The 27,886-nt window shown below is 45.1% G+C and overlaps 1 protein-coding gene and 1 long non-coding RNA gene across 2 annotated transcripts in view; both read right to left on the minus strand.

Annotated features, from left to right (window-relative positions):
* Positions 1-998: 998 nt before the first annotated feature.
* On the minus strand, positions 999-11,307 carry SHH (sonic hedgehog signaling molecule). Its single transcript, XM_068146008.1, has 3 exons — positions 10,621-11,307; positions 5,554-5,815; positions 999-2,037 (listed from the first exon to the last, which is right to left on the minus strand). Exons 1-3 carry the CDS (start codon positions 10,927-10,929, stop codon positions 1,331-1,333), a joined length of 1,278 nt encoding a protein of 425 aa, XP_068002109.1. The 5' UTR covers positions 10,930-11,307; the 3' UTR covers positions 999-1,330.
* Positions 11,308-11,343: 36 nt separating this feature from the next.
* Positions 11,344-27,886, minus strand: part of LOC137444889 (uncharacterized) — a 49,277-nt gene continuing 32,734 nt past the window's right edge. Inside the window, exons 2-3 of the long non-coding RNA XR_010988298.1 lie at positions 14,383-14,572; positions 11,344-11,536 (exon numbers count right to left, since the gene is read on the minus strand). This is a non-coding gene — a long non-coding RNA (uncharacterized lncRNA). The remainder of the gene's footprint in view (positions 11,537-14,382; positions 14,573-27,886) is intronic.

Consider the following 27,886-nt stretch of genomic DNA (forward strand, 5'->3'; position numbering starts at 1 on the left):
ACGGCTTCTTCTGGCAATTAAAAGCTTTGTGTAACAGTCTTGAATTGCATGAACGTGGCCAAACAGCGTTTTGTCGAGTTTTGGGGTTTGGTTTGGTTCGGTTTGGGTTTTGGTTTGCTTTTGCTTTTGGTTTTGGTTTTGTTTTGTTCGATTTTTGTTTTGCTCGATTTTTGTTTTGTTCAATTTTTGTTTGTTCAGGGTTTTTTGTTTTGTTTTGTTTTGTTTTCTTTCTGTTTTGTTGGTTTCGTTTGGGTTTTGGTTTCGTTTCATTCTCGTTGGTTTTGTTTTTGTTCTCTTTTTTTTGTTTGTTTGTTTGTTATTTTTTATACAAAGCATGGAAAAAAACAATACAGAAAGGACGTTACATTGGCAGCTATTTAAATTAAAATAATATATTCTCGTATTTTACACTATTTCAGAAAACGAAATGTGATTCAGTTAAGTATTGATCTCTCAAAAAAAATCTAATTTACAGTTCTGTGTATAAAAATATAATTTACGGACTCCCCCCCTCCTCCCCCACAAAGTTTCTCTTCTATTTTTATTCTTTTTTTTTTTTTTGTCTTTTTTTTTTGTCTTTTTTTCCCTCCCTCCCTCCCCCTCCTCCCCACCCTTGCCCTGTGTCTGCTTGCTTGTATTTTAGACTCGGTGAAATGAAGGAGCAATGCAATGGAGAGATGGGAACGTACAGAATTTTGCTTGCTGAAAGTCAGGACACACGTGACACGTAGAAAAATAGACTCTGCGCGCTTTTGCTTGGCCTCACAAAATAATTTCCCCCTCCCCCTCCTCTCTCCCCTCCCCTCCCCTCCCCCCCCCCTCCCCCCACCTTGTGAGTACAGTTCACATGATAATAAATTATCAAAGAAACTATTTAAGGCTCTTGAAGGTCCAGTTTTCATATCCTTTAAAACATCTATTCAAAATACCAAAGAAATAAATATCCAGAAGAGGAGGAAAGTAAACAACCAACAACGAACAAAACAGCGAAACAAAAGAACAAATAAAAATATATATATATTTATAAACTAAACAGAACAGAACTTCCCGGGGTCTTTGTTTCCCTTAAAGTCTACTTTGGACTGTCCTACTTAATTATTATTATTATTTTATTATTATTATTATTTTAAAGTCTTATTCCGTGCTCTCTTTTAAAAATATGTAATTTTTTTCTCCTTTTTTTTCTTCTTTTGAGTTTTTCTTTTTTTTTTTTTCCTTTTCTTTTTCTTTCTCCTTTTTTTTTTCCAATCCTTTCTCTCTCTCTCTCTCTTTCTGTGTCTCTGTCTTTCCCTCAGAGGCTGGCGGGTGGCCAGGGAGGTGTGGGACGCTCTCAGCTGGATGGTCCCACCATGCCCAGCGGGTGCAAAGAGTCACTATCCAGCACCCAGCTGCCGATGCGGTAGAGGAGGCGAGAGTACCAGTGGATGCCGTGGGTGGTGGGGGCACCCACCAGAGCCCCTCCGCTGGAGGGGCAGAGGGTGGCCAGCAACCCCTGGAGCAGGCGGAAGGGAGCAAATGCCCAGTGTGCCCAGCTGTGCTCCTCGATGACAGCGTAGCAAGAGGCCAGCACCCGGTTGATGAGGATGGTGCCCTGGGCGGTGAGTGGAGCGTAGGCCCCCGAAGCCTCCTCCCGCAGCGAGACGCTGTGCACAGCTGCTGGCAAGAGCTGCTGCCCACCCTCACCCAACACGTAGACCCTTTGGCCCGGCCGTACACGGCTGGCGAAGAGCGCCCGGCTGCTGGGGGTCCCTGGCTGTGACTGGTTGTGCTGGGGAGCCACGAAGAGGAGGTGGGCAGCCGTCAGCAGCAGCTGGGCCCGAGGTTGCTGTGTCTCGATGACGTAGAAGAGCTTGTGGGAGCCGTCCTCCCGGTCGAGGAAGGCGAGGAAGTCACTGTAGAGCAGCTTGCCCTCTGTGTCAGCCACCAACACCCGGTCCCCAGGGCTCAGGTCCTTCACCAGCTTCGTGCCTCCTTGCTCCAGGTGCACTATGGCTGTGCCAGGGAAGCAGCCCCCTGATTTGGCTGCCACTGAGTTTTCTGTGTAAGGAGAGAGGCACAATGGGGTTAGAGGAGACACCTTCTGGGCCAGGATGTTGGGCCACAAGGGGACACATCACTTCCCCAGCCACCCCAATCCACCCAAGAGGCAAAGGTGCAGGATGCAGCCTCTGTGCCCTCTGAAGATCCTCAATCTACAGATGTGCTGTATTTGCACTCAGTGAGTCAAGAGAGAGTCCACCCACTTCCTGACAGAATTGAGCTGGTTCATCTCCCTCTGGATTAAGAGTTACAGAGGTGGTTTTTCTCATTAAGGAAATGCATTGAGAAAGCTGTTCCAGAATAAATCTCTTCTGGAAGAGCTTCCCACTTGGCTACTGTTTGGCCTGCACTGACACTTGATGGCAGATATCTCTCAGGATTCCAAAGACAAGCAGTTTTGCTGACATAAGGTTTCTCCTCTAGGCAAGTGTCCATGCTTGCAGTGCCCAGGGTCTCCACACAGCTCTTAAGGAGCCCATCTATGGCAACAAACAGAAGAGAGCAAGAGAAGGCTTTGCCCCAGGAAGCCCAAGGAGTTACACAAGGAGCCCAGATTTCCCAGGACACTCCCCATCACCCTGTACATGACCCCTTGCTGTCCTCAGCACTCGCTCCCCTCCTGCTCGATATGGCAACTGAGGCATGCCACCCCTGCAGCTGCCCTGTCATCCCCAGCACTCTGGTTCACCACTCTTCCCCACTGAAAAAATCATCTTCTTCTCCTCTGCCACACCACTGGTAGGAGGATGCTGTTCTCTGTCCCAGGGCATGCGGTCCTTGGGCAGCCCCATGCCTGTGCCAGACCCAAGCACTTCTCTCATCTCCTCCATCTTATGAAGTTACTCAGAGTTACTAAATGTTGTCTCTAATCACTGCTGCATTCCAGTGCTACCAAGAGGAACAATCACAGGTTTAAAGAAAGCAGAAATAGTGATGGGACTGTAAGTCACTCTTGCAAATCCCTTTCTGGAAGCTCAGCCATGAGTAGGTCAGTGGAAGAGGACCTCTGCCTAATTCTAGCCTGGTCTCTGACTCAGCCATGGGACTCTGCAGCATTCCTAAAGGCTCTGATTTTCTATGCATTAGGTAGTAGCCCACAGTATGTCATAGTGGCAAGTATCTTTGCTACAGCTGTTGACATTCCTCATTCTTCTCTTGCCTTCCCCTGGTTTGTCCCAGTTACTCTCTACAACAGTTCAGAGTCTTGGTGATTTATCTCCTAAAGGTAGTCATATTTTACATATTTATACTGAAGCTCTTATGATTTAAATAAATCCTTGGAGTGTCTTTTAATGACTTTCTCGGGAAGGACAGGAAGGGTGAAAATTAGACCATTATTGATTTGCTAACAACTTTATCACTTCTCCTTCAGAAACAAAGCAGCGAGATCTCCAAGGCCTCTTCAGGGAGGACATGGCAACAAACAAGGTATGTGCTTTATGTGGAGCCCTCCACTAGCAAACTACACCTTCCTACAAGCAGGCGGTAAAGGTCTGGCTAGAGCTTTGTTTGCATATTCAGGGACTTGATGAATAGATCTAGTAGTGTAGCAGCTCTACAAACATGCCAGTGAATTGGCAGAGGTGTGAAAATCTGCTTCTTTGAGCAGTGCTTGTTTGGGTTCTCTAATTAAAATCCAATAAAGGATCAGCATTGTCATTCTGATTCATGTAATAAATGCAGACACTCTTGGAAGAGAGGACACTTCCATTTTTTTCCCAGCTTCTTCCCCCCCTTGTCTCCCTCTCCCTATTTGTTCAGGTGCAGAAACCCTATGTGCCAATTCACACACATACTCTCCAAAAAACCCAGGACCTTCCAAGCACTATTTGCACAGCAGAGCCACTTTTCCAAGGCACTCAAGATCTGTATTTGAATTTTAAATGTAGAAGCTTGCTCTAAATACTTGGTGTAGAGCATTATCAATGTCCCTTTTACCACCCCTGCCTCTCCCTCCTCTGTCCTGGTGACAATAATTCAGGCTTTGGGGGGAACTCTTCTTTGCATTCCAGTCTCTGGGATCATACTTTTTGCAAACAGAGATCTAGATAAAGAATCTTCCTGCCTGGCATTATGGGGTTTAATCTTCTCATAAGATGCTCTGTCATGAAACGAGGTTTGGACAGTTTGAAATCAGGCTGAGAGGGTGGAATTCAAGCCTGCTCCCTTGCAGCCTGCGTGGTACAGTCACACGACCCTGCCTGACACCCTCTAAATATTGCCCCCAAGTCCGTGTGTGCCGAATCTCAATGAGCAGCTTGGGTCTGCGCCTCTGCTATGAAATACCCGTGGGGGTGGATTAGGGGGTGCGCTTCAGCTAAGGTCATTGCACACCACAATCAGACACCTCGTGCTGTAAAGCACATCTTCACCATTGAAAGGGACCTTTCTTATCACCACGCAGCTGACAGCTTTGGAGGGCCTCCTTTTGCCTGGAAAGGACTGGGGAGCTGAACAAAAGCAGTAGCAGGCTCTCGGGACAAAGCCCACATGGACCAGGAGAGGTTCTACCTCGGCTCAGCCCCTGGGGAGCTTCGGGCTGGAGTTGGGGGGATGAGCCCCTCTTGCAGGCAGGCATGGTGAAGCCAGGTCGGTTTCCCTGACATGGGGCTGCTGATTTTGAAGCAAACGGCTATATTTAAAGAAAGACCATTGTTTTCTTTTGCAATCAGGTGTTTCTTGACACTTACAGAGGGCTGCTGGGCTAGAAGATACTATTAAAAAGCGCTTTAGCTGCCACGCAGCTGGGTGGAGGGAGGTGGCAGGGCGGGCTGGCACTTGCCAACTGTTTTGGTCCTCTCCCCCGAAAAGTGTCAAATGTCAAGAAAATGAACTCGAAGAGTCGAAAATTTCTTGCGAGCTGTTCCCGGGTTGGGACAGCGTGTGGCGTTGTAAGCACAGGGGAAGGAAAAAATTACATGTATGTGTATGCCTAGCTGGGAATTTCCTAGCGGCTACCGCTGAAGGAGGCAGGGGACCACTTTTCTTATTTATTTTCCTGGCCGTCTCCCACTCGGAGATTAGCGATCGCGAGTAGGGCGTGCAGCCAGGGGAGACGGCCACTAGTGTTTGTCTTGAACATGCTCTTTGGATGGAGAAAGCAGCAAATCCCACGGGGGGAGGAGAAAGGTGTGTGACTGCTGTGCAAATTACCCAAACAAAAACGCTGTCAAAAAGAGCTGCAGCTGGATGGGCTCTTTTTTATTATTATTATTATTATTATTATTATTATTATTATTATTATTATTATTATTATTATTTCCCTTCCTTTCCCCCCTTGCCTTCGTTTCCCTCACCCTTGAGCCGGCAGGTTCACTAAGAGGCGGAGATGGGGTAGGCTGCTCTCTGCACCCCCAAGAAGCCCTGACGGGGAGCACGGGGCACCCTGCGAGGATGGAGAGGAGGGAGCCCGGGCGGCACCGGGCAGAGTGAGGAAGGCTCTGGGCTGCTGAGCTCTGACCCAGGGGTGTCCTTCCCAACCCCGACGTGTCCCTGGGCAGCTGGCCGCCTCACCTGCTTTGACGGAGCAATGAATGTGCGCCTTGGACTCGTAGTAGACCCAGTCAAAGCCCGCCTCCACGGCCAGGCGGGCCAGCATGCCGTACTTGCTGCGGTCCCTGTCCGAAGTGGTGATGTCCACGGCGCGGCCCTCGTAGTGCAGAGACTCCTCGGAGTGGTGGCCGTCCTCGTCCCAGCCCTCTGTCACCCGCAGTTTCACCCCGGGCCACTGATTCATCACCGAGATCGCCAGAGCGTTCAGCTTATCCTTGCAGCGCTGCAGAGATACGGGCACATGGGGAGGAGTGCATTGTGGGGGGGTGCTGCAGCCAGGGACAGACGCCCCCCTTCATCATCCTACCCTCCCTTCCCCAGCTAAATCGGCATCACGATCCCTTCCACCCCCCAAAAAAACCTAAACGAAACCAAACCCTCAAAACCCCAACCAAGGCCACAAAACAAACATCACCCCCAAAACAACAAACTGCTCCACAGGATGAGCAGAGCCAGGGCTGAGCATCCTGTCCCCTTGCTGCCAGGGAGGGACGGGGAGGCAGGTGAGGAAGAGGGGAGCGAAACTTGGGGACACAGGAGGAAGAGGGGATAAACACCACGAAGACCCGCGGGGACACCACCTCCTCCCTCGGCACCTGCAGCAGGGACAGGGGGAGCCCCGGCCCCATCCGTGGCTCTGAGGTGTGAGTGTGTCACTTCAAAACCACCTGCACAGAGCAAATTCCTGCAGCTAAGTGCCCTGTCCCCTTCCCAAGAGCAAAGTTTCTGCCGAGAACAAACACTCGGCGTGTAGCTCGAAGTCATAGATTCCCCTTCGGAATGTCTCTCGGGGTCTTTTCAGCTTAATTCTGTGTTGAAAGGGGTCTCAATACATGTTAACAGCCTTTATGTGCTGGAGGGAGGAGTGGGTTGTTTTTTCTCTCCCTTCGCCCATCACTCATTAGAACCCTCAAAGCAGCATGGGCTGGGAGCATTCACTCCGCTTCAAACATACATCGGCACTCGCCTACAAAGCCCAGCAAATCCAGACAATAATATAGCTCTTAGTGGGAAGATGAAAAGCAAGGGAGGGCCGAGGAGGGAAGTTAAGCGAAGCAGAGATGCTATGCAAGGAGAGAACCCTTGTGTGAAATAAAACATTTCCAAATCCTGGGAGAAGCCATCACCCTCCAGAGCCACAGGCCTTCCTTGGAGCTGAACCGGGCCCCACAGCCCCGGGGGCCTGTGAGAATCAAGCAGGACAGGGGGGAGGGAAGGAGGGAAGCAGGGGTGAAATTGGGGGGAACTCCAAATGAAACCCTGAAAGTTTGATGAGAAGATTCCTATCTTAGCCAAGGGGGGAGCAGGCATGCCAGCAATAGGGTAAAGGGACTTGGCAGCCCCCAGAAACTGGAAATCAGCACCGAAAGCATTGAAAATAGCCTCACTGAAGGTATGGAGTTAGAAACAAGTTGTCAACTTTTCCTCCCTTTTTTGAGAGGAAAATAACTCGTGGATATACACAACGTGGCTTGCCTGATGCAAGTATTGATGTGGATTAAAGCTGCAGTAGGATGCATCTGGCTTGACTGAGATGCTTGGCCTTCTGCAGGACCATTCTCTTCAGCATGTTCCCAGTACTGCCAGTAACAGACCACAAAGTCTGCTTTCACAGCCCCCCGAAAGGCACAGCCCTTCCACTACCCTGACGATGCTACTTCCAGGGACATAACAAGGTTGCTCAACAAGAAAGTTTCCATGTGTCTATCAACAGCCATAAAAAGCAATTCCAGTAATGTGCAGGTCCCTGAGAGATATAAAATGCAATCGTGAGCTCACTTTGGACTCTCTGGCCTACTGACTGCTTCATGGAAAGAGTCGGGCATTTGGGTTTCAGTACCGTACCCAGCAGCACAGCCCAGCAGCACAAGGAAGCTGAGTTTGATTATTTTTCTTTTCCCCTCTCTGCCTCGCACACCTGGGAGGATGGACATGCTCCTCCACTGATTTAGGGGGGTAAAGGGGGAAGGACCAGACATTGCAGCTACTGATAAGGCAACAGCCCTGTGTGACACAGTGATGGCAGGGGTGCGGATAGGTTGGCAGTGGTGTGGGTAGGGATGTGGGCAGCGGTGAAGGCAGTGGCAGGGTGTTCCTGACGATCTGGCCCTGTCAGCACCAGCTCCCAGCTTCAGGCGAAATAAAGAAGAAACGACCTCCTAAAGGACTTTCCTCCCTTTTATACTGCCTGAGCTGGATTGTCAGAGTCAAAAGCCGTGAAGCACAGACTATTTATTAATTCATTGGGTCGTGTGCCACAAATCAAGCCCAATTCTGTTCAGCCACCGTGAAGCTCAGCAGGGCTGCCTCCACTAACGCTTTGTGTGGAGGCAAAGTTGTTCAACAAGCCCTCTCCTGCCAGCTCCTAATCTCTTCACAAATGAATTGCTTGAAGGAAACACTTAACAGGTACCTGTCAGTGTAAACAACCTGGTGGGCTTCCTAAATGCCAAGTTGATCTCTAAATTCCTCACATCATGCACCGGTTGTGTGCCTGCATTACACGAGATTGCTATTTTATTTCATACAAATTCCAACTTTATCATACTGACCTGGCCTCCTTATCTCTCCCCTGAATCCAGCCAATGGCTGAGGTGGGGGGGAGGGAGGGGAGGAAGGGAGAGCCTTCAGCAAACTACTGTTGTCACCTGCAAAGTTGAGAACCTGACTTACCCACCTCTGTTTGCGTTTCCCCCCCTCCCCTTTCTGGAGTTAATATTAACTAGCGGCTAATGCATTCGGCAACTATTCTGCAAAGTTTAACAGTTCTATTCAAGGAAGATCTCTCCATGGTTGAAGGGTTCGCCAAGCAGGGGTTTAAAGGCTGGGATTTAACAAGAGGTTGCCGGCCGAAGGAAAGAGGGAAAGAGTAAAAAGCAAGGCAGCGAGGCTGGCAGCAGCACGGCACCTCGGGGCGCTGCAGCCCCGGTCGTGCTGGGGAGAAAGTGCGCAAGGGCAGCCTCTCCTCCCCCTCCTCTGCCCCTGCCTCGCCGAGGGGTGTCGGAGCCCGGCTCTATCTCCAACGTTGCTCCACTCTTTGCCCTGGGTACCCGGAGTTGCGGCCTCTCTGTCGCCCTACTCTCATCCTATCTCTGCTCTTTGTGTCTAAGGCACAGGAATAAGCAATGAAGGGGGGGTGGTGTGTGTGAGTTTAAAAAAAAAAAAAAAAAAAAGTATTTGTTTTCGTTTCGTTCGTCTGAGGGAAGTTGACAGAAGGTCAGGAGTTCACATGCTGCCGGCTAATGCAGGGAGAGCGGTCAGCCGCTTAGCCGGTGCAGCGTGCCCCGGGAGAGCGGCGGGGCCGGGGTGAGCGCGCCCGCTGTCCCCGGCCCGCATCCCCCAGCCCGCAGCCCACCTCTCCTCACGCAGGCTGCCGGCTTCCCCCCACGCCCCGCTCCGCCGCGCACACGCACCGGCGCAGCCGCGCAGAGAGAGATGCGCCGTGCCCCGGCGGGAGACCGTCTCCCGCGGAGCCGCTGCCGCCGCCGCTGCCGCCGGGCTGCGGAGGAAAGGGTGAAACCCGAGCCGCCGCGATCGATACGCGAGGGGAGTAAGTGGAGCTGAAAATGCGAGAGATGCGGCTGCCTCGCCGCACGCACCGGAGGCAGCTAGGGCGGAGGACCGCGGGTGCGCAGAAGGGCGCGGACCGCGCTGCATCCGAACCGAAGGGACCGGCACCGGCTCCGGCTCCGCTCCGCACCCTTGTGCGGGGCAGCGGTAGGCGGCGGGCGGGCAGAGGCGCGCCGCCGCGCTCCGAGGTACGGTGCGATTTAAGGTGGTCGGGAGGAGATGGTGGCGGCCGCCGGCCCCTCGCCCCGAGAGACCCGGCAAACGTGCGGAAAATCAGGCCGAGGAACGGGGAGAGTTTGGGAAATTCCACCCCCACCCCCCTTCCCCGCGTCCACTCCCCGCCTAGTCCTTCCAGGCGAGTCCTGTTCTAGCACTGAAGGTGGGGCTTAAATGTATTAATATTAAAAAAGCGCTGTTGACCTATATTTGGAGGAAACCCATTTCCAGTGACTAGATTGCATGTAGTTTCAGAAACTCCGGGATTGACAAGAGCAATTGACTTCACCGAGCTCTCTGCTGAGCATGAATAATAATTACGAGGTGACTATCGGAGAGATTCACTCTCCTTCTCCCTCTTTTTCTTTTCTTTTTCTTCCCTCCTTCCCCCCCGCCCTCTCCCCGAAAATGGTTCCGCAATCTGATTCCACCCGAGATCTAATATTTACCCAGTTATAAACCTTGTGCCATCAGATTTTTTAAAACAGAAGGCGCTGCAATGACGATAAGTTGCAAGTCCCTTCCCTATCCCTACCAGAGCATTGGTGGCGAGCATCCTTAAATATCAATATATTTACGCTCTGATAGGCACAATTGCAAATGATGGTATTGCAATACAAGCTATATAATACGGAATCAAGAGAGAAATGGTCGATCCGGCTTCAGCTGCCTTTTGTGAGTGCACGACTGCATGTCTTCTAAATTTAGAATATGATCGCGAGGGAAATAATAATAACAATAATAATAATGAAGAGTAAAATGAAATGAAGCAGGAAGAAAAAAAAAAAAAAGAGATTAATTAAATAAAATATATATTAAAAAATCAAGTCAGCAGGCGTAGCAACCGAGGACTGCGTTTGTAATAATGAGTGAGTGGCCTGGCGGTCACTATACACTTGGGGTCCTCTGAGCTGTATGCAATTCGTTTGATCAAAGTGCATCCTTGGGGACAAATGCAAACAGCAATCTCTAACCAAGTTACAGGGAACGCCATGGCACGGTATTAACTGTAAGTATCACACAGATTCCCCCGCCAAATATCTAGATAGCTCCAGCGCCTGCTAACTTGTCTGAATAGATGGCATTTACATTCAATGGGGGAAAACTAGCAGAGTTTGGAGGGGCGGGGGGAGGAGGGGGAGAGGGAAAGGGGGGACTTTCAAAAATACTAAGACAGATGCGTCCTTTAGGATTGCTCAGAGAGGTTAACAAACACAAAAACAGGTATCTCTGTGGCTCTACCTGAGTCATCAGTCTGTCAGCTCCCGTGTTCTCTTCATCCTTAAAAATAATGTCAGGGTTGTAATTTGGGGTTAGTTCTTTAAATCTCTCGGAGTTTCTTGTGATCTTCCCTTCATATCTTCCACTGGCCCCTAGGGTCTTCTCTGCCACATTGGGAATAAACTGCTTATAGGCTAAAGGGGTCAGCTTTTTGGGGTGTCTCCTTTTTCCAATGCCCCTGCCTGGTCCACAAGTCAGCCCAGAGGAGACTAAAAGAGCGCAGATGAAGCCCACCAAGAGAATTCTTGTCAACAGCAGCATTTCGTCCATTGAATCCAATTACTTCAAAGCTCTCTGTGCCTATCCCTGGCTGTCTCTCTAGAGCTCTCTCTCTTCCTATGTCCTTGTCTGCTTTCTGAATCGTATACTATCCACCGATCCCTAGCAAGACAGGTGCTGGAATGGCAGGCTTTAGGTCGCTGATAACGGAACACATCGGAGTTTGGTCGGGAGACAGCAAGCGAGAGACAAAAAAAAGGGTCTGATTTTAATGGTAGCAAAGCAAGACGCTTGTGAGAGGAGTCTGCCTTTAGTTCTATATTATAGCTGCCAGGGCCGAGAGCTGATTGGCCAAGGCGAGACAAGCTTGTCTTCTGATGTTTTAACCCTCAAAAAGGCAACAAATTCTTGAAAGATTTTTTTTTTTTCCTTTTACCTGAAGGGCTTGGAGCTGAGAGGGGTGGAGATCGCGCTTTCTTGGGATAACATCAATTACACACTGTTTCTTTTTTCTTTTTTTCTTTTTTTTTTTTTCTTTCCCCTTTTCTTTCTTTCTTTATTTTTTCTTTATTTTTTCTTTTTTTCCTTTTTTTTTTTTTTTTTCTAATAAACTTTCTTGGCAGAATGGTACATTTGTCAGCAAGAGGAACAGATGCCTCTATGAGAAAAAAAAAAAATAATAATAAATAAGATTAGCAGGCTGCCTCAGTGCAAGTCAAGTTTCTAAGGGCAGTTGCGGTTAAATAAAATGCCGAATTATCGGGGAGCCGTGCAAATAGAAACCTATTGGGGAAATATTAACGCCCGGGGGGAGGGGAGGGAGTGTGATGATGCCATTTAAGAGCGCACCCACCTAAGAGCTTTGTAACAGGTTTCTTCCCCCTGAAAAAGGCGATTGCTCTCCCCCCTAAAGACACACATTTTCAAACACACTTGCCTTTTAGCCGGTAAATGACTACTTTAGAGGCAAAAAGAAGTAAGTTTGATGGGAGGCGGCTGTTACATGAAGTTGGCGTGTTTGACTTGCATATCTCACAACTGCAGTGTGGAGAGATCTAAATGGCACCTTCTTTATTTATTTATTTATTGAAATAAACCCAGGACTCTCGCCCAGTTTAAAACATTGTATCTTCAGAAGTGCATGAAAAGTCAGCTGATTAAAAATAGATGGTCTCCTGAGCACACTGGGGCTATATTCTTTGTTTCTGTGGTCGAAGTGGAAGAGGAGCGTTTCAGAGTCTTCCACCCTCCTTGCGGGGTGTCATTAAGTTTTTAAGAAAAGCGTGGTGTTGAAAGCATCCGCAAACACAATTAACAGAGATCGATCCAAGCAAAGTGAATGGAAAGGGGATAAGTTTAATGTTAAATTAATTGTTATCTCATGCAGCGTGGCAAGTGATGTCTTTATCCCGATCTCCAAAAGCTACTAATCAGACAAAGGTGTTGAGAGACGAGCAAAATTGCAGAGATGGGGCTGATAGAGCAGGTTAGACAGAAAAGCAGAGTCCCATATGAACAAACACTTCTCTGCCTGCAAAGAGCTCATTTGCTTTTACTCCTAAGAAAATACTATTTGCCCTAAGAGTTGGAAACTTTCAGGAGGTTGTGGGTTGGTGGTTTTTTTTTGTCGAGTTCTTAAAAATGCCAAGACGACGTGCTCATGCAATTTCGAGTCCATTTTGTCAGGAAAAGGGGAAAAAAATCAACTTTATTTACCTTAAAAAAAAAAAAAAGGCTCTTTGAGGTGAGCAATTATATGGAAGTTTTCCGGTTTGTGACATCGAGCCGAGTCGTAATCAACTTAAACCATGTGAAAATGGACTTTGAAATTACTTTTTAAGTGGTAAAAAGAAGCTGTATATCCGCAAACTGTAAGAAGCAGGACAGCGCGGGCTTCTCAAGGGGCAAAGTGGGCTTTTTTTTACCTAAACTTCAGCAAATAGCCGGCAAAAGTGGTCGGAAGCTCCCACCTCGATTCTATCTGGTGCTGTTCCCTCTTTTTCATCCTAGACCTTTCTTCTGGTATTTAAGTTTCTTTTCAGAGTTTCAGCGAACCACTTATTTGTCTTTCCGAGCTTGAAATGTAGGAGTTTTGACTTGGAAATGGGGGGAAAGTTAGAAAGCCAGCAGCTTGGCTTCTGGTTTTTTTTTTCCCCCCCTCTTTACCAACTAGCTCAGTTGCAGAAACAAGTTGTTTGATAGCTAAATACCTGCTTTATGCTGTTGAAAAATAAATAAAATTTTAATAAAAGCACCCAACAACAAACCAACAACAAAACCAAACTGAAGTTTTATCTCCCTGTCTGCGTGCATGTGAGAAGACAGATACAAGGAATATATAATTTATACAAAAGAGGGCATGTTCTTTTGATGTGGTTGTTTAAACAGCATGACTTGATATAACAGTTGATTAAACAGTGCCAAGGAATAAAAGCTATTCTTAATGGTGTGGGATACTGCAAATCTTTTATCACCCCTCTTACCTTGTCCCCCTCCCCAAGGAGAGATGATCGATATCCCAGGCACTAGACGAGTGGACATCGCAGTGAAGAAGTATAAAGAATAAGGATAAACTCCCTCATTATCAGATTGCCATATGTACAAAGCAGTCACCCAAAGATTAACAGGAAAGGAAACGCAAAGAAGGAATTAATTAAATGCAAGTAATAAATGCGCGGGAAGGGGGTGGGGGGTGGACAATGGGAGAAATCAAGAAAAGTTGTAACTGTGGGAAGCTTGAAATCACCCTCCTATCAAATTAGATGTGAAAGAAAGCAGAGCTGGGGGTTACGGGGAGGGTCTGCTCAGTTTCAGCGCAGGCTGGAGCTGGCCGCGGCCCCGCCGGGAGCCGAGCGGGGGGAGCCGTGCGGAGAGAACCGGGGAAGCCGGGGGACGCCCGCCCACCCTCCCGTTCCCCGGGCCTCTGGGATGAGCCCTGCCTCTCCTACCCACATTAGGCTTTTTTTTTTTTTTTTTTTAAATTTATGCTTTCTTTAAATGCCACAGCTTCTGGGGAAGAATAACCCCCACCCCCCTTAAATTCACAGCAGTCCGTAAAGGCACCGGAACACATTTCCACCAGAGGGGTTCCTGTCCCCAGCACCACTACCATCCATGTGCAGTCACTCCAACAAATGCTGCTGAGGGGAGCATCAGCACCCAGCCCACAACTCCCCCTGCTCACACTCTGACAACAACAGCAAGAACTCCAAACCAAGATTCAACAACAGCCCCTGCTGTCCCCCATGGGGAGCAGCCCCCAGGGTCCCTTCAGGACTGCACAGGGTAAGGGTGCTGGGAAAGGACCCTCTATACAGGCTCACTTGCTCCACTGCCCCAGCTCACACAGTCAGGTCCCTCTTGAAGCTGCCACCAAGTTCCCTGTTGGGCCCTAAATCCCTGATGGGGAGCCCATTGGGTCATCTGGACCCTTTGCTCCCCGCCATGAAGCAAACATCACAGTCCTGGGAGCATCTACCACCAGCCCCATGGGGTCCTACTTACTTTTCTTGCTCATGTGCAAGCACCCATCACAGTTTCACTGCTCAGCTTTCCTCATTGATGTACAGACTCTTCCAGCATTTCTGCCAGCAGCATTCCTGTCTGTGGTAGCTCCAAGTCTTCCATCACCCTTCAGGGCCATGCATGATGCTGTGGGTATGCATTGGCCTGGGCCATCCCCATGGGGCCTGGGCTGAAGAGAGGCAGCAGTGAGTGCACCCTGGCCCAGACCAAATAATTTATCTTCTTTTGTGTGATTGTGGTTTTGTGTTTTGTTTTTGTGCTAAACCTGGACTCACTGCTGGCTCTTCACTCTATTCAAACCCAGAGAAGGGCTCATTTCTACAAGCAAGGTTGCTCATTGGCCATTTTAAGCTCCTGAGTTTTCTAATGCTTGAAATATTTCACTTGATAAATCCCAGAATACAGGATGAAAACTGGAGATGCAAATGTTTGTGGAGCTTTTAACTGGATCTTAATTACTTATCACCCTTAATAGCCACCATTTGTGCTCATCCTTAATGTATGATTTTTAATAAATTATCTATTTTCAGAGTGTCAAAGTTTCATTCTTGTAGCCTCTTTACAATTTGGGTGTTTTCCAAGACATTTGGGACACAGTCATCATTGACAGAGATATGCATCATGAACAACTCCAGTGAAAACAGATTATGGAAGAGTAAAACTGGTATAAATGGAAGAAGACCTACACAGGCTCTTCATCTGAAGCTTTGTTTGTTTCTTTTATGTATTCCACCCTCCTTCATAAAGATGTTAGATTATTTCATTTAAAGGAATTGTTAAACCTCCCTTGTTGCCTGTTGTGGTGGTATTGCAATATCTATCTTGAAAATCAATGTAGAGATTTCAGTTCAGAATTACTGGATAGCTGGCTGCTCTACCTTCACAGTGATGAGCAGAATGAGTCTTGTTCCTTGGAATTTCCTTCCAACACCCCTCCATCCACACCCCACACCCCTCCCTCCCTCCCCAGTCCTGGCACCAAAACCAAAAATTAAGCTTACAATTCTCCATTCATTTTGGTTTGATAGCAAAATTCAGGGATTCATGCAGCTGAAGCTGCATGTTCTTCAAGATGCCCTTAGTCTGGCAGTAGTCTATAAGCATTTCTGCTACAGGAAAAAGGTATTCTATGCATATGGAGAGGCAGAAAATTATTGCTTTCCAGAATAAATATCTATATGCATTGATTTTGCAGTTTTCATATTTATCTGCTTATGGATTTATGCTAATCATTGACTTGAATATGCTCAACAGAGCTGTCCATCATACACACACAAAATAGCCTAGGCAATGTGATTCATAAGACATTGTTATCTGTGCTGTGTGTATATTTGTTGTTGACCCAAACTTTAAAGCAGAGTTCCCCACAGGTTTCCTTATATCCTCAGCAGTGTAGTAATACATAGCATCTGATTAAAGATTTATAGAGAAAACCTCAGATTTCTTTTTTAGGTCTTTCTGCTTCTTGAATAACCCAACGTTTGCCTATACCAGAAATCTTGGGTAGAAATGATGAGAGTTTGTTTTTTGCTGGGTTTTTCTTTTCCCCCACCCCCTCTTCTTCCTGGATTGTGATCTATGTCCCTTTTTAGTCATTTCCTTCTGGTTATGAGTGGGGAAAATCCCATCCAGGGTGTTTCTAGCCAGGCAGGGAATTTGGAGGGGAAGTAGCCACTAGGGGAGCTCCATGTCGGGAGTAACCTTTGAGCATCTTCCTCACAGCTTACACAGCTTTCTGCGGTCACCAGGAGTAGAAGTTTGAAAATGGGTGTTCAGTTTTAAAACCCCCAACAAAAAGTAGCATACCAAACAGGCAAGGTTTGGGTTTGTCTTTTTCAATAGCAGACAATTTTACAAACAAGTATTTGAAAGTTATTTTCTTGTCCCTCTGTACATTGAGTTATGATGTGTGTGTATGAATTTCTTCAGTGTATGGAGGAGAGAAGCAACCATGCCACATACTTCTTAAGTGTCTAATGACCTACAAAATTAAGAGATATTGAAAGGCAGCTGCTTAAGCACCAACCATGAGTAGGAGAATAACCAATGCTTAGTCCCTGTTGTAATTTTTGTTTTGCTTTTCTGGCCATTGGCAGGTGACTGAGATCCAAGGCTTGCATCAAATAAATATTGCTAAGAATAAACCTCCAAAAGAAATCACATCTTCTTCTTCTTCTTATAAAAATTAGCTGGATTAGTCATGGTTAGGACATTCATTTGCATTGTGGTTTTTTGTCTAAGGAGTTTATCTGGGCAGCTGAGGCAATGGTCATTAGAGGTTATAGCTGTATGAAAAGCCAAAATAGATCATTTTCCCATGCAGACTCTTACTTGGTTTTCTTGGAGTCCCACCTATTCTCAAATGTACCTCTGAGTGTGAAGAAACCATTCATTTTAACAGACTTGCTCTCGTTGCTTTCAGCACCAGTGTTTATTCAAGCTAATAAAAGCCTATGTTAGATATCTATTACTACTCTCCATAAATGGTTAATTGGGGAATTACCTTTTAGCAAGATCCACACTTCTTCCTGTTCAGGAAAAAATAGAGAAAGAAAGAAAAAAGGGGGAAAAAGGGGGGAAAAAGAAAAAGGCAGATACATAAATAGTATTATGAAATGCAAGTAATGCTGTCTGGCTGATTTGGACTGTTCTTGCATTTTAGGGGAAAAGTGCAAAGTCATACAGATTTTGGAATATGGAGTGACAATAGATCTGGTCTGTATGATATGACAGCCAGACAGGAGATGCTAAGAGAAACCTGAAGGCATGAGATAAATTCAAACTTAACTTGCTGGATTTTGCAGTGTGAGGTTGGCTTGCCCAAAGTACACAAACCAACAGACTGGATCAAGGCTCTCTGTTTGGGCAGAGATCAGAAACAAAGCTTGCCCTCTGGAGTCCACCTCATAGTCAGATCCAGCCATGGTAACCACTGTATTCACTGGGCCATGGTAGCAGGAGAGGTATGTGCATGATTGTCTTAGTTTTTCTTGTTTCCTTACATTTGCAGACTATTTTTGAGCATAGTTTACGTGTTTTCTGTCTTTTTTTTTTCTCCCTGGCATATTTACACTCCAGCTTTTTAAAATGCTTTGTTCATGCCAGTCAGTTTAGCAATGTGCTTGTTAAAACAGTTGCTAATATATCATATATGAGTGAAAATGACTTAATTGTTTTGTTTCTTCTTTACTCCAATAAAAATGTCCCTGATATTGTTTGAATGGCTCTCTGTTCACAAGTGCTTACATGTATGTTCCTGGGTGACTCTGAAGCACTTCTTAGATACATCAATTTGATTGCTCTTATTTATTTATTTAGATTTGTAATAATGACAGTAAATGGCCATCTGAATCAATCTGGGCACTTTGCAGTCATTAATACTGCAGCATCGATATCACATAACACAATTATAGCGCAATAAATTACCCATATGCCTCATCTGTTGTCCAACCAAAATAAGAGCTCCCCATATCTACCACATTGTTCATTTATGTCCTTTCCCTCTGAAACACCTTGACAGCGGAAAAACAGGGCTCTGAAATGTTCCTGAAAGCTTAACAGAATCCTGTCCTTCCAAGCAGAGATGCAGCTCAGGAAATGGCGTGTGGGATGCTTCATCAGCTAATACGTCCTCATGAACGGAGAAAGGGCCAAACCTCTGCACAATCAACCAATGAATTTGCTTATATGGACCAGAAAAACCTCAGAAGGACATCTTTCATTGATCACATCTTCAGCTGGATTGTATGATGGTTCAGGAAGTCTTCTAGTCCCTCATCTCGAGCCACACAGGGCTTTTTACACCAAAACCAAAGCTTTGAATTTTGTGTAGAAACTCACTCAAACTAAGTCATCAACACCTGTGAAATACATAAGAAGGCAGAATCAGGAGCAGGCTGCCACAGTCCACATCATCTTCAGTGTCCAGACTGGTTATAGAATTGATGTAATGAAATGCCCAATTCAGCAGCTAACTTCCAAGTATGAAAGAACTGGATATCTGTAGAAATATTTGCATCTAACCTTGTTATCCTCTGACAGATGATGATGCAAGGAACTTATTAGCACAGCTTCTTTCTGGGTATGTGCTAGCAGCATCAATCATTTTTATCTCAGATGGTTTCTGGAGCATCTTCCTTGGGGTGACAGATGGAGGAAAAGTTCTTGGGTGAAAAGTTTCCTTTGTGTAATCATGAATCTCAGAGTTCCCATGCTGTTGTGTCATGGGCTGGAAGGGGAAAGAAGCTAAAGCTGAACCAATGATTTTGCAAAAGCAGTATCATGAAGCCTCAGTAATCCCTGGATTCAAGAAATTAGAATCCTTTTTCCAATTTCCCACAGGATCCCCTTAGAAAACCCATTAGGACAGCAGGCTTGACCCTGGTATGCCTTGATTCAAAGTCCTCTGGCTTCAGCCGGAGCCTTGCTGTTGTTTTCAGTGGATTTTGCATCACTTTGATGTTAAGTTCGTTACATTTGTGTTGCTCAGAGCAAACTGCTCTTGGTGCTGTTAACAATTCCTCAAATTCATACATAAAAGCAGAGAGGTAACACAATGGTTTTATAGCATCAAAGTAACATGCCCTGCTCAGTTCCCCAGTGAGATTTCTTAGGGTAACTCAACATGCAGCTCTACAGGGTAACAAACTGCATTAACTATTCATGCTAGACGGTTACGTCCTCTTCGCAACGGCAGCAGCGCTACCCAAATCTGCTGTAATGTCACAACTAATCCATTGGTCAAATTTGTTTGTAGAATTAATCAATTCCAATCACTAATTGCCTTTGGGCAACAGTTCAATTATGCCCTCGTCTTTTGGCTCCTGCTGTCATAAATACAGCAAAGTTTTGAAGAGCAATAGGCCTCACTACTGCTCACAGCTAGATACTGCTGATGTTGATGCTCATTGTATTCATATCACCACATCTACTGCACACGGTTTCTCTCTGGACATGGAATAACCACTTCATGGCAGTACTGTAGTGCACAGTGCACCCTGCTATGTGTAAAATAGCATTAACAACCAATAAAGGCCACTTTTGAGGAGTATGATGTATCTCTCACTCCAGTGCTGGCACTATGAGAACTTAGCATCTATTAAGGTGTGAACAAGAGATACTGTGTCTCTTTTTATTTCAGCTCTATTCTGTGTATACTTTTTCTATACAGAAGGAAAAAAAACCCCAAGTTGTTGGAAGTGCAGAGTTTTCTCCCTAAGAAAAACACCACAATCTTGAAATATTCATAATAAAAAACAACCCCAAGCCCCCACACTCTATTACCTCGCTCAGCCTTACTTTCAGAAAGCAAAATAAATCATAATTTATGCATGGAGACTTGAAAATCAAAATAGTCACAAAGTAGCATCAGGGCAGCCTGACAAAATAAGGCACAGATCACAGGCTAGAAAATAACCGACCATGTAAACAAGGAAAGTGACACAGACAATTGGGCACTGAGAGCTTAGTGATTTTTGAGTCAGGGGAAAATGTTTCACTAATATAACCTAAGGGAATTTTGAAATTGCTCCAAAAAGCACTACCTGAAGACAAGCAATTTTTGGAATGTGTTCATATTATGTCATTATATCTAAATATGCTGAGCAAAGAGCAAGATAATATTTACCCTTCCTCCATGCTGTTAAAATGAAGTCAATTTGGGGCAAAATTACTGAGCCTTAATCAGAGGTTTTTTTTTGCTATTAGTATCCAGCTGAATCTCAGGGCAAGTCAAATAAGCTGCAAACATCAGTGCAGCTTGCTACTGCTATTTCTGTTTACTGTGGCAAAGCTTAGAAGTCAAGAGAGAATCAAGCACCATTTTACCAGACTCCAACCAACCAAAGGCAAGAAAGTCTCTTCTTCAAAGATCTTCCTCTTTTATTTCTGCTGTTTGTAGAATCACAGAACTATAGAACAGTTCTGGCTGGAAAGACCTCTAAGATCACCAAGTCCAACCACTAACACAGTGCTGCCAGGTCACCACTTAATCACATCCCTCAGTACCACATCTACACAGCTTTGAAACCCCTCCAGGGATGGGGACTCCACCACTGTTCTGGGCAGCATGATCCAGAGCTTGACAAACCTTTTTGGGAGGATATTGTTCCTCATGTCCAACCTAAACCTCTGCTGGTGCAACCTGAGGCCGTTTCCTCTTGTCCTATGCTCCAATCTCCTTCCAGGGAGTTAGTTGAAGAGAGCCAGATCTCCCCTAGACTTCCCTCAAAGGACCCCAAATTCCTTGTCATGAGCTCATTTCGCACAGAGGCAGAGATGGCAGCAGGGAGGTCTGGGATAAACCCAATCCCTTTCGCTAAACACCAGTCTGCTCCTGGGGGACCTGCTGTCACCTCGATGGGGCTGGTGACAGGGACGTGCCACCACTGCTCACCTTACCTTGTACTTCACCTTACCTGCATGAAGACCCATTGAAGTAAGTGGAACAATTTATAGAGTGAGATACATTAAGATTTCCAATCTGATGTAGCAAAATGAAACTCCATGGAAGTCCTCAATTGTAATTAATAGGATGTAGTGTGAGAAATGCCTCCCTTGGCTTGGCTGAAGGCCTCATCCACATGTTTTAAAGCTTTCTGGCCAACCTCATCTCTAGATATTGCTGATGCAATTATATTCAGAGTGTTTCAAAAAGGACTGGGTACTTATATAATGGAGTATCCATGCTGAGCAGACAGTTTTAAACGAGGTGCAAGCTTTAGTAATTTTTGACAGAAAGTTCCATTAATTATCTGGAGCCAGGAGAAAACTCTCTCTTTAAACACTTTGTCATACAAATATTCATTCTGAGGCTTAGCCAACAGTAGTCACTGGGCCTGGACGGAGATAAGGGGGGAAAGGTTTCAAAGACCTCTCATGATTTGGCAGCAGAGGGGCCCTTCTTAGGGAGTGACTTGTGCATCTGCAAGGTCCAGCACAAGGTTGAATTGCAACAGCTTCATGAATCACCTCATAGTGAGTGTCTGATGGGGCATCTTCTCTTGTAAATGTATGAGAGGAGGTTTATGGGACAGTCTAGGCAAGCTCACATTGTTTGGTAGCTGCAGTATATTAGGAGCATGTGTAGCCAGTTCTGGTAGATAAGCTGCAGCACTAATTCAGCTTTGTCAGCTGAGTACTTCTTTGAATCTACAGGTCCATAAGTGTCTCAGTGGCTTTTGAAAATGTCATTTAGGTATGAAATGTTGTCAAGGTTGCTCAGTGAGCCAAGAACCAGACTGCAGACAGCAAGCCTGCAGAGGAAAGAAGCAAAAGAACCCCAGAGCTTTCCTCCTTGAAGTCACAAACCCCACATGAAGTAAAAATACATTTAATTTGTATTGCTATTTTAAAATAGATTGTCTTGAAATTAATTGTCTAAAGTTGTATTTTGACTAGAAATAAGGATTACTTCAGACTCTGTTTATAAGATATTGTTAGCTTCCAAAGTAACCTCTGCTAATACCTTAGACTTTTGTGCATGGCAGCCACTTAGAAAACCAAGATGGTTTTTGTTTTTCTTGCACTGTACTCTTTTTTATTTCCTGTTGAATGCACTTATTATACACTAAGATAATTACTTTAATTTATTACCTTAGTAAATGTCAGGCCCATAAGAAGATGTCAGCACATTATGCTGCACTCATTCTGTTTAACAAAGAGTCTCGAACAAATGATCAAACTAAGCGTCGACTTTCCACTTCAGGTAGGCATTTTGGGGTGAGCATTGTGCAATAAAATGTGCACTTCTAATTAAATTTTGCCTTTGTTTATACTTGTGTACTTCTGTTGGGCTCCATGCAGCCTGAGACCTGCAAAGCCAGGTCCAGCTGGCTGGGCTGCTAGTTCTAACCATAGTCCTTTTAATATATTAAATGACTTGAAGAGTGAAAAGGAGTATTTTCTCCTGCTATATGAGAATCTTTCCTTCATCAGTAAACCACAGCTACCAGACTGCAAAGGACCTGAGCTGGGACTGCCTTTGGTACAAAGGTGTAGTTCTTATTTTGGATTTGAATTCCATATTTACTTTTGATTAGAAATCAAAACCAGGGAAGTCCAACTTTGCAATTATCTGTTGCATGGTGCAAGTGCTGTGGCAGCAGATGGCATGACTCATAAAAGACCCCCTTCCCTCCATAGACAGAGAACATGGCACAGGTGGCAATAACATGTGGAACCTTTGCTCAGGTAAGTAGGTTGCAGCCTCTTGGCCTGCTGACATCAGTTTACATTTTAGTTTTTCCTTCACAACCTCATTTTGAGATCAGCTATGGAACAAGAGGATATTACTGAGAGTGTGTTGTGGAGTAACTTGTTTCCTTGTTATTATCTTCTTTCTGCTGGGATCCCTTGATGCATCCAGGATCCAGGATGTTTTCATGAAAGATGCCTCCATTACTTGTACAACTTTATTAGAATAAAATAAACCTTTATTAGAATAAACCAAACCAGGTTGGAAGAGACCTTCAAGATCATCGTATCCAACCCATCAACCAATCCAACCCACCCAAACAGCTAACCCATGGCACCAAGCACCCCATCAAGTCTCCTCCTGAACACCTCCAATGACGGCGACTCCACCACCTCCCCGGGCAGCCCATTCCAATGGGCAATCACTCTCTCTGTATAGAACTTCTTCCTAACATCCAACCTGAACCTCCCCTGGCGCAGCCTGAGACTGTGTCCTCTTGTTCTGGTACTGGGTGCCTGGGAGAAGAGACCATCATCTGCCTGTCTACAACCTCCCTTCAGGTAGTTGTAGAGAGCAATAAGGTCACCCCTGAGTCTCCTCTTCTCCAGGCTGAGCAACCCCAGCTCCCTCAGTCTTTCCTCATAGGGCTTGTGTGCCAAACCCCTCACCAACTTTGTTGCTCTTCTCTGGACTTGTTCCAGCAAGTCAACATCCTTCCTAAACTGAGGGGCCCAGAACTGGACACAGTACTCGAGTTTAATGCTATGAAGTATTGTACCCTGGGCTTTCTTCAAAAGATTTTTGGTGGAAAAATGAATCTCACATAAATTCCTAAAGCATCCCTTGTGGTGAATGCCCACCACACTTTCGGAACCTGTGCTTACCCATGTCCTCTGAATGAGTGCTTCAAGCACCTTCAAGTTTCGGGTGAATGCTAAGACTAATTAAAGATAGTTATCTTGGTGCTGTACCTCTTGAGTGAAGTACAGTAGAATTTATCTTTGCATGAGCTTTCCAGGAAAGCTGGGTCATTAGACTTCAGTCACAAGTGGCTAGCAGCTACCCGGTTTTACTCTGAGCAGAGACCGTCATCAACGTTGGATTTCATTGGTTTTATAATGTGGCAAAGCATCCAAAAAGTAGCAGTCTGAGGCCAACAAACTCATTTCATTCTTATTCTATGGTAGCTTTGAACATGGCTTTTATAGTGAAATACCAGGGCACAAACCAGCTGGTTGCACCACATTCTTGGTGCTGCCCCCTCCTTTAACCCACAGTAGCAGAATCACATGTAACAGTTTATGAGCTCATGTTCTCCCAACAGGTTGTGTTTCTTTGCTTACTGTACCTTTCAATCTATAAAAGAATTAAATAAATATGCTTAAATGAGTCAGTGATTATTGAACTGGGAAGCAGATCTGAATTTGACAACTCAATGTAACATGTCCATATTGGGGTGGGGGAAGTAAAGCAAAACCAAAAAACCCCAACCCCCAAACTTTCACATTTTCACGTGCCAGAAAAATGAGCTTTCATGTACTTTAAATAAAAGAAAGGTAAGACATGTTTGGGAATAAAGCTGTAGCAATCAAATTCACTCTTCAAGTATACTCTGTTACAGCAGCATGATTCCTTTTATGATTGTATCCATCATGCTGTCAAAAAAAGAAATCTTATCTTCACTCATTACTAAATATACAAAGAGCTGGGATTTCCACTTGGCAAATGCTCCTGTTTACCTGAAGGCTTGATTTTACCTGCACTTTGATAAAGTTCATTTGCAGAGATAGACTAAACTTTTTAATCCTTAAACTACTTGAGTTTGTAAACCAAGTTTTGCTCTGAAGTAAGGAGCGTGTGCATGAGGTTGCTGTTTTCTTCATGAAAATTAAAGATTTTGTTATGGAAAGAAGCCAAAGGGCCCATCTGGATCTGTCCTGTCTGACTTGTGAGTTCACAGCTCCTGTTTACAACTGTTCTGCAAAAAGAAGTCTAGGTAAGGATGCCTTCAGCAGTCATCTTCAGCCTTGTCTTAAGCTTTTTGTCTTCAGGAAAGGTCTATCAATAATGGAGATAATTTCATGGCAACTGTCATCCCTAGTATGCTTAGCTCTTTTTAACACTCATCTCATCACCAAAACCTTGTAATAAATATATCAAAAGAGCCTTGTCATGTTAAAAGACCTAGAGTGAGGTCCCTCATATGCCACATATGTACTTTCCTTTATAATGAATGTGAACAATACTCTCTGCACATGATGCTCTGAGTGCCCTGGATTGCTTCTTTCTGCTGCATTCTTTTAAAACAAAATGAGTATTTGTTGTCATTATTTCTGTTATAACGATGACCACAGACCATCAGGTAAATCGTGGCCCTTTGATTTGGGACTTTACCACCCACTTTACTGGCCACTACTGCATCTGCGTCTCAGGTTGGCAGAGCTCTGTGGCCTGTATGTATCTCTACAACCTCTACTACACACCATCTCTTTGCTCAGAAACCTGTCTCCTTTGACTTACAAGCTTTGAGTTGTGTGGGTTGGTTTTTAAAATCTTAATATTATTTCTTACTTTTCATTTTAGCTTTGTGCAGTTTCCTGCAGAATTCAGCCTTTAAACTTCACTCTGGAGCCACCAACCACTAAAACAATCCGGTCCTCCTCTGTCTAATATAGCAATGCACCAACAGCTGCTGCTGCTGAGGGTAATGCTGAAATTCATACAAATTGGGTAAGGAAGAGTTAGGCTGAAACAACAACAACAAAATAATCTACTTCCTCCCTCCCCCCTTTCCCCTCCCCCCTTCCCCCTTCCCCCCATTTAACACTTCTTGTCCTTAGTATTATCTTCCATTATAATACCATATATCCTCTACAGCATTTGGTCTCATTCATCTCATGTTGTTAATCTCAAGTTTGGAGCACTCTTCAATGACCATCCTTCCAAGCAGGTACAGTCTGGATAATTTAATCACCTGGTTCACTGACTCCTTAAGGTCACTGGCATAGCTACATGAGCAGCTCTCATCCATGTGCTCATAGTATCACAGAATCATAGAATGCTTTGGGTTGAAAAGGACCTTTAAAGGTCATCTAGTCCACCCCCCACTGCAGTAAGCAGGGACATCTTCAACTAGATCAGGTTGCCCAGAGTCCTATTCAGCCTGACCCTGAATGTTTCTGGGGATGGGACTTCTACACCTCTCTGGGAAACCTGAACCTGTGTTTCCCCACCCGCTTGTAAAAAAATTCTTCCTTATATTTAGCCTAAATCCTCTCTTTTATTTCAAACCCACTGCCCCTATAGAGCCTGCTAATACTAACTTTTGAGATTTCCCCTATTTTGAAATGATTTCACATGAACTTAATCTGTAGTCCATTTCTTCATCAACAGAGTGTCCTGCCCTTCAACCAATACTTATATATGATGTTATGCTTTCAATACCCAAAAGTCAAGAATTCTGATTTGCTTACATGTGACTTCTCTGTAGTTATGTCAACTATCTTTAGTTAAACAATAGCTTTCTAGGTGTTCCCCTACTGTGTTCTTGATTAATGTTTCCAGTAACTTCCATTTTATGGATCTAAATCTGCAATCTCTTATAATTTCAATACTATCATTGACTAAAATTCTTTTCCTGAAACAAAGCTGGACTTCAAACTCAAGAAGATTTTCCTGTGTAATGTGCAGATGCACAGACACACACTCACTCCCAACTTGTCCTCAGCTGCTTGACAAACATTCACCTATCTTTGTCCTCTTATTGACATTCAGAACTTTGGGTGAATGGCGTAAACCTCATGAAGGTTCAGGACAGAAGAACCAGCTATGCATGGCATTAAGCTTTATTTCCCCTTTATATTTCCCCACAAGTACTTGGTTGATTTTCAGTGAAGGGTATTTCATGTAGAAATCCTTGTGGAAAGCTGTGCTTTTCCCACACCTGGCTACATCCAGTGGGACTGGTGTATTTCATATGGGACAGAAGGATGTTAGAACCATAATACTCAGTGAACTTCTTTTGAGAATCCTGACTGGAATCCTGACTTAGCCCAGACAAGGATTAGAGGGTATCTTTGTAGCACTTGCACAGAAAGTTGCATCATTCTGTTTGAGAGTCAGGGTGGTTTTTGGTGGATGTGATGGTGCAATCAGACAGTGCTCATATTCAAAGGAGTCCCAGCATTTCCAGGTATTTCCTGGACTAGTGCACTTCTGTCCTTTCTCCACCCCATGACCCATAGTGGGTATTGCTCACTCCTGGGCCCTGCTCCTACCTGCCCTTGTGAAGGCTGAAATGAGGAAATAGCCATTAAGTACTCCAGTTGAGAGCAATTTTTGTTTGTTTGGGGGTTTTGTTTGTTTGTTGGAGTTTCTTTCTGTTTGTTTGGTTTGTTCTTTGTATTTTTTATTTTTTTAAAGGAATGATACTAAAAGTGACACTATTTCCTCCCAAAGTTCAGTAACTGCTTTTCTGATGACTGTTCTAAGAGATGTCCACCCAAATATCTGGATGACATGAGCTCTCAGTGGCAGAGCTTGGACTGGGTTTTTCCCACCGCAAAGGGCAGTGACAATATCAACCTCTTTCCACATCAGGATGAAAGCAAAAGCCAACAGAATTTTCACACAGGAAAAAAAACAAAACCCAAACAAACAAAAAGACAGAGAAGCACACCTGACAGCAGTGTCTGCACCTGGGATGCAGGAGACCACAAGAAGTCCTGGATTTATTTGCTGGAGAGTAGAGACTGAGGATTGGGTTTCCCGTATTTACAGCACGTGTTCTAAACGCTGAGATGTTTGGGGAGTGGATTTTCTCAGTCTTTCTTGTGAGAACTTGATAATTTGTATAAATAATTCATCACCACAGGGACAATATCCCACTTTTTTTTTTTTTTTAATTATCCATCATTATGTCCTAGCCATTAGGTTATTAAGACTCATATACACACTTACCCATTTTGTTTTGATCAGAACCTTCAGTCTGGGCTCGTGTAGGGTGTTTGGTTTCCTCCCCCCCCAGCTCTGTTTTCACCTAACTGGAGATTTCCAATGGAAAAATATTTTCATCAACCCAAAGCTGCCAGGACACAGCCCTGTGCAGCCTGCCATAGGTGAGCCTGCTTTGGCAGGGGGCTTGGACTCCACCTCTGGAGGTCCCTTCCAAACCCTAACATTTCGTGACTCTATGATTTCTGACTATGGGGAGGTTTATACTGTCAGAAAAGAGAAATCATGTCATGTCATGTCTTCTAATCAACCAGTGTAATTGATATCTTCAAATTA

Source organism: Melanerpes formicivorus, unplaced genomic scaffold, assembly GCF_026170545.1.
Source record: "Melanerpes formicivorus ecotype bairdi unplaced genomic scaffold, bMelFor1.0.p_v2 SCAF_13, whole genome shotgun sequence".
NCBI classification, from domain to species: domain Eukaryota; kingdom Metazoa; phylum Chordata; class Aves; order Piciformes; family Picidae; genus Melanerpes; species Melanerpes formicivorus.